The sequence below is a fragment of the Coffea arabica genome, chromosome 1c (assembly GCF_036785885.1).
Source record: "Coffea arabica cultivar ET-39 chromosome 1c, Coffea Arabica ET-39 HiFi, whole genome shotgun sequence".
NCBI lineage: Eukaryota > Viridiplantae > Streptophyta > Magnoliopsida > Gentianales > Rubiaceae > Coffea > Coffea arabica.
In genome coordinates, this window is record NC_092310.1 from 46,202,815 (window position 1) to 46,215,445 (window position 12,631).

Below are 12,631 nucleotides of genomic sequence, written 5' to 3' on the forward strand. Positions count from 1 at the left end.
AGACTACATCCTTTTCTTCATATATTTTTTCCTGCTGTCTCGTTGTCAAGTTAAGCTCTGAGAGACCCTTACACCAGAGAAATTATAGTCCATAAAACAACAAAGACAAGCTTAAATTTTGTCGGACACAACAAAAATTCAGTATGATTATTAAGAAATCGCATTTCAGTTAAACACAATGACCAAGAGAAAGAACTTCTCGATGTTTCTTTTTCATGGGCTATATGACAGCAAATCCCACCACTAAACAATTCTCGTAACTAAGACTTGAGCTCAAGGCTACACATTACACCATCTCGATTGGAACTATAGACACTCCAAATTTATCTACACAATCAATCAGAAAACCTCTTCATCGATTCTCTCGTGGGAGAAAAAGGTCCCACAAAAGAAAGCTACCAAAGAATGACAACTAGACAACCACAACACTGGTCGGAAGCATAGAAAAAGAGCTAACACTACTCTTGATCCTCGTGAGGATCTACTTTGCTTGCATATCATCCTCTGTTTTCCAAACTACATCCTCTAGGCTGGTTGAAAGGTTCTTATAAAACTGCAAATAACAAATAAATAAGTGGAATGTTAGATGGCATTGAAAGGACACATAGGTAGTTGACATCGTAGAAATCTCTGTAATTAGGTAGTAAGAACTTTTCGAGCAGCTGGCTTTGATACAAGTGTATGTGTAATTTACAAACTATCATAATGCATTAACCAGAGAAGCTTTTTATTAGCAAATCTGGGAAAAGAATAACCTTCTAAGATGGTTCAAACTTTGATCAAATAGTTGACAAGTGTTTTGGCAGGGGAAACATGGATTAGCTCAAAGATAATTATGCTCTTGTCATTATAGGCTGTGGAGAACTAAGAAAGCAGACTTCAGTTTAGTTAAAAGTTTCCTTTTCTTTTTTCTTCTCTCTCTTTTATTTTTTTCGTGATGTTGAAATTCCATTAGACTACTTATATATATATTCTATAAGCCATGGGTAGATTATTCTCCTTTTTAATAGTATTTCTACATGCCCCCCTTTTCTTCTTTTTTTTGTTTTAATTTTTTAAATTCCCTTTTGGGAATTATCACTATCCAAAATTTTGCCTTTGCTACAGCATGTCAACCATGACAAACTATTTCTTGTCAACTCCAACTCATACTATTTTTGAACCTCTGGTCAAGCTATTTCGCTCAGTAGTCCAGTTGAGATATTTTTCTGACTTTGCCAACCAAAAGAACTTAATGTTTGGAGATGGCAAATTTCTCAGCTTTCATCACGGTACTCTAATCTCAGTTAATACCAAACTCATCCTCACTAACAAATAGGAGTGTAGACCACTGCTCTAGTTTTGAAATCTAAATTTATCCTAGCCAGCTCACCATCCAATGCGGGTATCAATAATGGAGTGCAGACGGAGAGAATTGTAAAATAAGCTACCTTGTGGAACTCCAAAGTGTCTCCTTTTGCCTTTCGCACCTCAACCATATGAAGAGAAGGAGCAACTTGAAATACCTGATTTAAAAATGGATAAGTTAGAATCCAAGCTGAAAAGCTCTTTCAGGTTCTGAAAAACTAGCCAAGCAGCACTGCGTAATCAGATACCTCAGTGGCAACATTAAGGTTTCCTTTTCTTCCTGCTTTTACGTTTTCTAGCCTCATCTGTGATTAAACATAACATCCATGCACAAAAGAGTTCAGCTTTTCCCTTTTATGTATCATCAGCACAAGGTATCAAAGAAATTACCAAAAATTCACATCCACACTTTTTAAAATGTGAATCAATTTTAGTTTTGAATGTGACCATCACCTTGTAGTTCTTCTTGCGAACATCAAAGCCAAGGGGCTTCGCAGCTTGTTCAATTTTACTGATTATCTCATTGGCAGGGCATTTAGATGTAAACCTCGTTTCCCTCTTGAATTCCTGTAATAAGTGTAGCCAAACAAAAAATATTGAGAAAAACATCAATTCTGCAACAGAATGAAATATATTCCCAGCACAAATTTTCAAGAGTCTCCTGTCTTCACAATTTGATCAATGATAGATACATGCATTATAAATTAAATTGCCTGATTAGAGGTTGAAAGCAGTTGCTGGCCCAGTTTAGTTGACAACAGACGATGATACAGGTATAACTCATCTTATAGGTATAAATTGTCTAAGTGTGTCTTGACAGTTGGATGATATACTCTTAAATAGGTTACACGAAACTAAATTATGATGCAGTCAATGAATAAAAATATTAATAGATATTGTTAAATGATTTACTTTAAAGGAAGGCATCTGCAGCCATCCAAGCTAGGTGTGATTCTAAGACAGCCCTTAGTGTAATAGATATTTACCATTAGATACCTTTTCCGGATTCCCTTCCTTGCCCATAGTACTAATCATTCAAACCAACAGATGTATAACAAGAAACCTAGCTTCTCACCCTCACTATGTCTCTTATTAAAACATGTAAGACATGGCTCAATAAAAATAAACATAAGAATTGATATAGGAAAACTTTATATGTATGAAGTGCACCTGTGGCAGAAATGAAAACATCCTCCATTTTCTAAGCCACTCAGTATTTCAGATTAGGCGGGAGTTCAGATAATAATGGCCTGATAACAATCACAACAACAATTTCTGAATTGTATAAAGTCATTACTTTTGCTAATGCCAAATTCCAAAATCACTAGAAATGTGCTCGTTTATAAGCAGCTTATTGCAATTGCCATTCAGAACTCATGCCAATCACAGACTAGTAACCAGAATTGTATCTGGAGTTTGAACAGCACTGCTAAAACGACTCTACTTTAGAGTGCAGATAACTGGGTCCAGCAATCTAAAGTTAAGTGTACATCTTTTCTCAAACATAGTTAGCACATATTTGCCTGCTAAAATTAAAGCTTTTGCAAAGAGGCAATAGTGAAAAATAGAAAGGTTCACAAGTCACAACCTCATCAAACAGATTCCCAAGGTTGAGACCTTTCGACATTGATATCAACTCAAATGCATTCATGGCGACTGGTTGCTCTTCCGTTTTCTCTGTGACATGATGTTCCTATTATAAAAACAGGGCATACACTTGCTGAGACAATCCACAGCCAAAACTACTGATAGTCATCTAAATTTATATCAAGTTTCAATATATGTTCAGCATATAAACTCACTTCAGAATCCTTAAAAACAGCTTCAACGTCATCCAAGTTTGTATCTTCTTTCTCATTGAAGACAGGTGGTCTGTAATTTTTCTTAAACCACTCATCTTCCAGAATTTCAGATATAGTGATGCGCTGCACCATTTATGATCATCAATTAACAAGGAAGAAAAAGTCCTAATAGTTAATGCATCACATTGCATGTAATGGAACCAAAAAGAGAAAAATTAGTTAATGCATAAGATACAAGAAAGAGAGACTTCAGTAATTTCCATTGCAACAGGTTAGATACCACTATAAGTCTCTTGGAGGTAATCATTGTAAGTAAACGTTGCTAAATATTGCAATATTTTGCATGGAATAAAGACTAACATTCCACTCCACTCATAAGTGCCAAAAAGGATTGTTCTCAAATATGTATCAGGCACTAGAGATAGCAACGAGTAACATCTAACGGACAGCATTGTTTAAGATTTTTATCACTTAATCAAAGACATACACCATACTGAATATTTTCATTCCTAAAGATCCAACTACAGTCACTCCTTACAAACTTTTTAACCATGTTTCGGGTAACTATGTGTCATTCCGAACTCAATGGAGTCCACTAGTCCATGTCGTAGCTTTATTCAGCTATATGATTATAATAGTGTACACTTGCCTAGAATAGCTTGTTTCTCACTTAATGTGACAGATTTTTCGTGATGATTTTGGCAGTTGAACTATTAATCTCTCACTTAATATTTATAAGCTTGAAGCATCAAGTCTTCAAAATTGATGCAGTTAACAAGAACTGCTTCAAGATTAGAACACTGCACGCAATCATGTGTCACATAAAGTGATTAGAGCGGTTGTCGTAAGAAATGAGGATACCTTATAGATAAATAACTGACACGATGTTACTATAATCTGATGTTCTTAACTTCGAATTTGGGTTAGCTAATTCAGAGATCTGGCCCATTTTCTTTTGCAACTTACAGATTAGATCTGTGCTGTTTTTACTGGTTTTACAACCAATTGAAAAATATACAGGAAAAGTACAACCTCTGCAGCGATAATTATCGAATCCAAGCATAAGTTCTCAAGTACCTTTTTTTCCAAGAGTGCATAAAAATAATGGATCAGATATCCCCAACTTTCACAGTTTCCAAGTTTCAAATAGAATATCATTTGTCTGGGAGATATAATGAAGGTAGTGGAGAAGCAGCAGCAGCTATAGGGCTGGGTTTGCTTTAGAATTATCCAAATATTGTTAATCCCACAGAGAACTGCAGATTACATATTAAAAAAAAGGAGTTTTATATGTGCATGACTTGTTAATACTTGGGGCGGTGATTAGTGGTGGCAGGAAGTGGTCGGTGTTTGATGTCTGCCATAGCAGCTAAGTTATAGGTACAGATGGAGAAGGAGATGTGAAAAGTGTGAAAAGAAAATGATGGACACTAAAAAATGAAAATTGGTGAAAAGCGAATATGTGCAACACCAGTAGTTTAACCATAGAATTAACAGCCAAACCTGTAGGCTTTAGACTAGTTAGGCTAACTACCATGGGGCAGAAGGTGTATTTTGGAAGTATAAAGATATTAATTATTTCTTTTTAAAGAGATAGTGAGTAGATATATCCTCTTCTGTAAATGCTCTATTGTAATTATATGCACAACATGTATAGATCGTATAGTATTCCCAATATGTTCAAATTTGTTGTCAACTTTAAGACATCCATAAGATACAAAAAGACAAAAATTAATCAACTAAAACCCATCATTAATTTTACAAATTGTGTTGGTATATTGATGCAAGAGTACTTCTTATGTTGTTTAGATATGACAAGCTTGAACATAAAATGTTTAAAGCAAAGAATATCTTACAACGATAAGCAGGAATGAATCAGAGATCAAAAAAAGTTTGACGAGTGCATTGAGGTCCTTTCAAAGTACAACAACATCCACAGAAGATTGTACTTTTAGGAAAAAACAAAATGCTTCCATCTATTGAATGCTTAACTTGAGTTTTTACCATGCTCCTTTTCCTGCTGCAAGTATCCTCAAATGTCCTTCCTGTATCCTGGAATCTCCCCATATATCGAAATCTATAGGAAAAGAAAATGAACTTTTTCTGATCTAAGAACTTCAGTATCCACTATCCAGCATGCCTAACCCCCTAGAAGTTCCTTTGCTTCCTAGATGGTTAACTTTGCATGGGTAGAGGTTGGGATGAAGCAGCACATATCTAGCTCTTCATAAAGATACTACAGGAAGAGACCTGCTTATAACTGTTTCCAATTCAAACTCCTTTTTCAAGATACATTTTAGGTCACATTCGTTAACTTTCTCAGTCCTTCCTTTTTTATTAGGCACACAACTTTCAAGCCACTGAATCACTGCAAAATCCAAAGATCTACCATATAAACAACCATTTCCTTTATCTACTCATAAATCTATATGGCTCCTCAACATTTTTCTGGTTGATGCATATCTGGAATCTCCCGAAGGTTTAACCCCTTTCTTAATTCGCCATTTCTAGATCTATATCGGTACCAAGATCAGAGAACTGTTCCACTGAATCATCTAATTGACTATTCAATGGTGTACACAAAGAAGAAGTACTGATTGGGTATAACATTTCGACACATTTTATCAAGACAGGATATCAAAGGGAGCAGGAATAACAAATATAGATCAAGAAGGTTTAAACATGCGTACAGTCATTGGGTTTGGATCCAGGATTCGGGTAATAAGCTTCCTGACGCTAAATGAAAGCCAAGGCGGGCAAGTGTAGTCCGCACAAGAGATCTGTACATGCCAAACTAGACATGGTGAAACTAGCATTACGTGAAAAGGATGATACAGATGTGTAACAGAATTTCTGAAATGCTCACTTTTTTATATAGATTGATAACATTAGAATCATCAAATGGCAAGTAACCTGCAAGCAATACAAATAATATGACTCCGCAAGACCACAAATCTGCAGTTGCCCCATCATAGCCGTGATCTTGGAGAACCTAAGAAGACGAATAGTTATTTTCTGTTAAATGGAAACAGAAATGTTCATATAGATAATAGACCCATGTTGAGTTTCACCACCATCTTACTTCAGGAGCTACATAGTTTGGAGTTCCACATGCAGTATGAAGCAAACCATCAGCCTGCAATATCAACCTTTAATAGGTAATTTATTCTCCTTCAAATTATTGCAAATGTACATTGACCACTTTTTGTGAGTAAACAAAAACTATATTACTCCACTGTAATTTAAACTTTCCAACAAAACTAATTTCCTTTATTTTTACTTTAAGCAAATGGTAGATTTCACTTGCAGTGAGTGATAACAGACAACAAAAACCCAATAGATGAAGTCATAGTTTTTCTCATGCTTACTCTGGCAAGCCAAAAAAATTGTTTAGATTGAAAATGACAAACCAGAGAATGAAAAACTGTTTATCAGAGTCAAAAAGATAAAATGAAAAGTACATTAAAGCTTTCCATCTATACAAATTCCAATATTTCTGAGCTCTGCTTTATTCTGTGTCAGAAAATTCCAAAACCATGCTCCACAATTGATTGGCACTCAAACCCTAGAGGAAAAAGTGGCATATAATCTAGCTGGCACCAAACTTATTCCTGGACATAGCCAACAAAATGAGGTTATGGAAGAAGTTTGTGGAATCACACTCAATCAAGTATTGTTAATTTTGTAAATCCTGGTCTTTTATCCAAAAGATCGAATTTTAAAAGCACGATGTGAGGTATAGAAGGATCAGACTAAAACGAGAAGAAAGTTAAAACAGAAATACATGGAATTGATTAGTAGGTGGATACCCAGCCTGTATAAGAGTGTACACGATTCTCCCAAAAATCATGATTTGGAAAATGCAGATCATCTTAGGAATTTGAAGGCCTAACAATTATAGAACTTTATTTCTGTGTCTGATGATTTCCATGTGGACCAGTTTAATTTTCAGTTTCAGGTCATCAATGTTGAAGACAACTCAACATGCTTAAATAGGAAAGTATATAGCATCTCACATCATCTAAATCTTACTGTAAGACAAAAGAAACTTAATGCTATTCGTTTCTTTTTCTTCTGTTTCCTGTGCCAGGTGTCGAAAGAGGGAAAAATCTTCTGGTGGTAGAAAGCTGTAAAACTGTAAAAGGTACTGTGATGTGTACCTGGACTTGCTGAGAAAGAGCACTGAGTCCAAAATCAGATACTTTGAGATTCCCAGAAGCATCTAGGAGCAGATTTTCTGGCTGCAAGAGAACGAAACATAGGACACAGGAAACTGAAGCCATGATCCTCAAAGAAAAGATAAATCCTTAGTACAACCATTTATCAGCACATGCTGGATAAACCAACTTGAACTACCTTTAGATCTCTATGATAAACTCCGCGGCTATGACAATAATCAACTGCATTAATAAGTTGCTGAAAATATTTCCTTGCTTCATCTTCTTGCATACGTCCATGGTTTACCTGGTAGTCAGAAAATATGTTAGGTATCCACCTTTTTAGGGACAAACATGAAAGCAAAAGAACCTGAATAATGAATTACGGCACCTACAATGTTTGCCAAACTGAGAGATAACAAAAAATGCGTAATTTAGACCTAACAAACAAGGAATATGCAAAAGCAAGATGAGAAAGACTCATTTTGTTGCTACTAATTTTTCCTCCCCAGGTGAAGATGCTAGATATCAGAAGAAAAGGAGAACTTCAAACTTACTATTTTGTCAAATAGCTCCCCGCCAGTGACAAACTCCAAAACTATATATATCTTGGTCTTGCTCCCCATCACCTGTATGTCATTTTCAATATCAATCATGATGGAAGTACACATAGGCACACAAACGTGGATTAATAAGCTAACTTATACAAGTGAACATCTTCTCATAATTACACACACAGATACACAGCAAGATAAGCTACCTCATGCAAGCAAACAACAAGTGCTAATTACACATAAACAGTGAGATAAGCTACCTCATACAGGCGAACAACATTCGGGTGCTTTATCAACTTCATTGTGGCTACTTCACGTTTTATCTGCACGAGTCAACATACAAAATTAGAAGTTAGAATGAGGAAATTTTACCAGAGAAACTGCAAAAGTGCTAAAAGGCGCCATGAAAATGGATGGCACTTAAATGTTAAGATAGCTATTCAGCTAGCATGCTTTGGTTTATACAATTAATCTTGTTTATTACTTTCTTGTTTCTTTGGGTCACGATGAGAAGATGCCAGCATGGGGGAAGGCAGAATTTGGGAGTAGGAGGTAAAGAAGCCAAATTAGATACAGGTTTTCATGATGTATAACCAGGAAGAAAAGCATATAGACAAATGAATAACAACCTGTTCAGCCATTTTGTGCTTGAGGACCTTATCCTTGTCAAGGATCTTGAGAGCTACAGGTTCCCCAATCTCAGAATTCCTTGCAAATTTAACTTTTGCAAATGTCCCTTCACCAATTGTTCTTCCCACTTCATATTTACCTACTCTTCGCTTGATTTTGGGAGTATTCATTCTTGAATAACCAGTGAAATCCTGTGAAACTTGAGGTCTCAGTGCTCACAAAAATCTCTCTCCTGAAAAAGCGTAATCCGTTACTGGAGATTCAACAGATCAAGGTGTATTACTTAGAGACCCTCAGCCAACTAGTAAAGTAGCAAGGCTAACAAAGACTTGTAGTTGACATGCCTCACGTTCAAAATTTACAAGCCAATCCAACAGCATCAAAGAAAATTCTGTTCAATTTTTTGTTTTACCAATATTGGGAAGGAGATTTAGTGATGTGATGTATAGAAAAGAGATGTAGATTCCACAATTAGTCGAAGAAGCCATTAATTGAACCAAGAAACTTTTAGTCACACCAATTCTAGGACTCATTAATACGCCGCATTCCTAAAAGAACAAAATGAAAAATGAAGACTTCAGAAAGCTCTCCTAACACGATGAAAGAAAAGAACAACAACCAAGACAAAACAAAGAAGAAAGTAAAAGGAAAACAAAGAAGAGGGAGAATGCATATCTCAGGAATTCCATATGCTCAGCCAATTGAATTCCCTAACCAATAAAAAATGGACAAACTTCCAGCTCTTGATTACTTGCCTCACTCTGAGGGCGTAATGCGGGTGGATTTGTGTGATAGAGACAGGCGTTTGCGACAATAGCACTTCTTTTTTTCTTTTTGGTTGGTAAGTATAATAGCACTATACTAATGGAGTTTACGTGTCAAAGACAATTAACAATTCTCTCAAGCTATAAAGTAATGATGAAGGACAACCAGAGTCAATAAGCAAGGAAAGACTACAGAATATTAATGATTGTACAAATAAATATCCTACAAACAATGACTGAGAACAATTAGAAACAAAGACAGAAATCTTACAATCGTCAATTCCGAGCTAAAATCCAGTAAATCTGCAATAGATCACAAGCATCATCTAAGACAAATAATGGCAAATCCAAAACTGCGTACCAAATTTAAGCTAACTTAACAACAACCCCTCAACTTAACTTCTCCCTATCTCTCACACCAATTCAAACCAAACTTCTCACAATTGAAATCCTTTAGAACCAACTCAGAAAACCCAGAACCAAAACAATTGAATTTTCAAATCAGAACCAGCCCAACATCAAAATTCAGCTGAAAAAGCTTTTAAAACTATAATCTTGAACAAATGAGCAAAGCATCCACGCAAACTCACTTGCGTATACAAATTTCTTGAACAAATCCCACCAAGAATTACGCAAATCAGAAACAGCCCACCATCAAAATTCAGCTGCAAAAGCTTTCAAAACTATATTCTTGAGCAAAATTTCTGAGCAGACTTACTTGCTTATATACTTGTAATCAACAGGACAAGATAAGAACAGAGCTCTGTTGCCAGCTTAACTTTGCTTCTCGCTGCTGCCTGCTGCCTGCTGCTGATTCTGATCACAAAAGTGGCTTTTGGGAGTTGTTTGGGCCAGACTCTAGGAGTTATGCCATAAAAGCTTTTTTAGTTTTACTGCTAACAAACAAGCACTGGGAGCAGAAGGGCCGGTATATCCAGCAGCCAACCAAACTGCATATGCTGTCCAAGGCTGCTGATCTTTGAAGATGTTACGAACGGCTAATTTAATGGTCAATTTATACAGAAAGGATAATGCTATATACTAATTCATTATACAAAAGGCAAACTGGCAGTTACCTTTCGAGTTAACAATCCACGTGAAAAAAATAAAAAAGTAGTGCACCTTCTGAGAAATTAATTATACACTTATCATTAATGTCTATTTTTAAAGTTTGAGGCCAAATATTTATGAAGTTATAGGCTACTAATGAATTACAATATGATGTTACAAAACATGTTTATTATTTGTTTTGTCATTTTTGCCCTTCATGATTTTAAACAAATGTATTTGTTTGGATTGTGTTTTATTTGGAATATTTTTACTGTAGCACTTTTTGTGATGTGATGTATGTGAGATAAAAAGGTAATTGGGAAGATAAAAAGGTGTATTGGAAATTGTAATGATGATGTAAGCAGATAAAATTGGGGAAATAAAACACAATCCAAACAAATAGTCTAACTCTGCAAAAATAACTAGCTCGTTTAAGGTTAAGAAAGTCCAAATACAAAAATGATATTTTAATTTTTAATTTAAGTACAAGCATAAGAGATAAGAGTTAAAGAGCATGTGGCTCAAGCTTGATTTCTTTTCAAGTGAGAAGACTAAACTATAAGATTTGTTGCTTTTAAGTTTTCATGCATAAATGAAAAGACATAAACAAAGGAAAATTTTGGACTTCTTGTCTAATACTCTATCAAATAGGAAGAAGATTGAATGGAACTAAAGTTGACATTATATAAATCAAGGAAAATGATGGTCACATACCTTAATTTGATACTATTCAAACGCTTTTTTTTTTTTTTTGTTAAGTCTCAATTTTCATTGCATTCTAAGTCAATTTGCAGTGGTAAGAGTTATTAATTTAAATGTTAAAAATGGATCGATATTTGAAATAATTACTGTAGCATTTTTTGTGATGTGATGTATGTAAGATATAAAAAGTTGTTGGAAATATAAAAAGATGGATTGAAAAATGTGTTTATGATGCAAGCAAAATATTATTTGGAATAATTTAGCAATCCAAACACACTTTATGTTTGGATTGTAATTCTTCGTAGAAAAATTTTTACATTTTTTGTATACATATTTTTTAATTATTTTTTATCTCACGTATAACAAATCATTACAATATATTTTCTATAAAAACTCCTAAAAATGATAATCCAAAAGGGACTGGACAAGTGATCCAATTTCATTTGAACATTTTTTTTTTTGTCAAATATCAACTTCAATATATAGAATTTCATTTGAACATTACTTTCACTGCAATAATTGCATGGACTCGTGTTGGAGGAAAATTGAGAAAATTCTTGGAAGTTAGGAGATTGATAGGCAAAATTCTGACCCACGTATTTTGTACGGTTAAGTGGGGCACCTTTTTCTTGGGACAGTACGACAAGACGCCTTTAAACGGGTACACATGATTGTGATACGTACGTACTCCTGTGGCGTAACCGCTCACTTGCATGTGGGCTGACAGCAGCTGTACCTATGGTCGCTTGTATCTATCCATTATGTGTTGTACTAGCTAATGTACTTATCTCTTTTTTTTTTTGTTCTTTTTTTTTTGTTTATACTTTATTTTTTTTGTCAAAACTTTTTTGGTTTATACCATGGTTTGAAAAGTATAACAAGATTGGGACATTGCAATGAGAAAAATCTTTGGCCAGTTACCAAATGAAAAGGATAGAAGAGCCCTCAGTGCTTGATCTGGTGGTTGAGGTTGCTGAAGATGGAGCCTCAGGTCCCTGGTTCGAACCTTGCTGCCAGCAAGTTACTGAGGGTGGTGAATAGTCTGCGGGATCCACTCCCTGCGGGACACACCTAAAAAAAAAAAAAAAAAAAGGATAGAAGAAAATAAGGGTTGATTCTTATAACCATCCAAGTTTACATCGTATTGTTATTTTATTATTTTTAAAAGTGTATTAGAGTGCTCTCTCTATCTTTCATTTTCACATCTTAGCATAATTTCTCTCATGAATCTCGAGTTGTAATTTTCAAATGATCCTTTTAGTATTTGGTTGTTGGGATTAGAACATTTTTATCATCGAATCGGCATCAACTAAAGCAGAAATAACTAGGTCATTCCGAACTTGGTGGTTAAACTCTATTACACTTGTGATACTATATGGTAGGTGCAAACAATGCTCCTAGCAAGAATGATAAAGGAGTTTAGGACAAATTATCTGGTTGGCCCTCAAGCTACTAAGTCAGAACACATTTAGCCCTCCAACTATTATTTGTATATTTTAACCCTTCAACTCCTAAAAGCGTATATTTCTAATCCGTTTGTCCATTCAAGCTGTTAAAACCAACGGAAACTACAACATGCACAATACACAAACAAAAATCTACTCATAATTAGCATGATTCATAGA

The 12,631-nt window shown here is 35.1% G+C and overlaps 1 protein-coding gene across 5 annotated transcripts; it reads right to left on the bottom strand.

Annotated features, from left to right (window-relative positions):
- Positions 1 to 116: 116 nt before the first annotated feature.
- On the bottom strand, positions 117 to 10,262 carry LOC113724738 (CBL-interacting protein kinase 32-like). Of its 5 annotated transcripts, none has more exons than XM_072073727.1 (16): positions 9,973 to 10,262; positions 9,526 to 9,557; positions 8,490 to 8,681; positions 8,121 to 8,183; positions 7,864 to 7,935; positions 7,506 to 7,613; positions 7,310 to 7,390; positions 6,232 to 6,285; positions 6,016 to 6,141; positions 5,840 to 5,929; positions 3,150 to 3,272; positions 2,936 to 3,040; positions 1,801 to 1,914; positions 1,596 to 1,652; positions 1,431 to 1,505; positions 117 to 553 (listed from the first exon to the last, which is right to left on the bottom strand). In XM_072073727.1, the coding sequence occupies exons 3-16, from the start codon at positions 8,658 to 8,660 to the stop codon at positions 482 to 484; spliced, it is 1,311 nt and encodes a 436-aa protein (XP_071929828.1). In that variant the 5' UTR covers positions 8,661 to 8,681; positions 9,526 to 9,557; positions 9,973 to 10,262; the 3' UTR covers positions 117 to 481. The 5 variants fall into 5 exon arrangements, with proteins under 5 accessions (XP_071929828.1, XP_071929829.1, XP_071929820.1 ...); XM_072073728.1 differs by having other exon boundaries at positions 5,840 to 5,943; positions 6,063 to 6,141; positions 8,490 to 8,722; XM_072073719.1 differs by having other exon boundaries at positions 8,490 to 8,722; positions 9,973 to 10,261.
- Positions 10,263 to 12,631: the final 2,369 nt, after the last annotated feature.

What these genes read in the sequence shown, in the direction of transcription:
- LOC113724738 (XM_072073727.1), bottom strand. Translation starts at nt 8,660, where the DNA reads ATGAATACTCCCAAAATCAAGCGAAGAGTAGGTAAATATGAAGTGGGA. An exon ending in TTGGGAATCTGTTTGATGAG is followed by an intron (nt 1,915 to 2,935) that starts GTTGTGACTTGT and finishes CACTTATTACAG; the next exon opens with GAATTCAAGAGGGAAACGAG. An exon ending in TTCGCAAGAAGAACTACAAG is followed by an intron (nt 1,653 to 1,800) that starts GTGATGGTCACA and finishes GTTTAATCACAG; the next exon opens with ATGAGGCTAGAAAACGTAAA.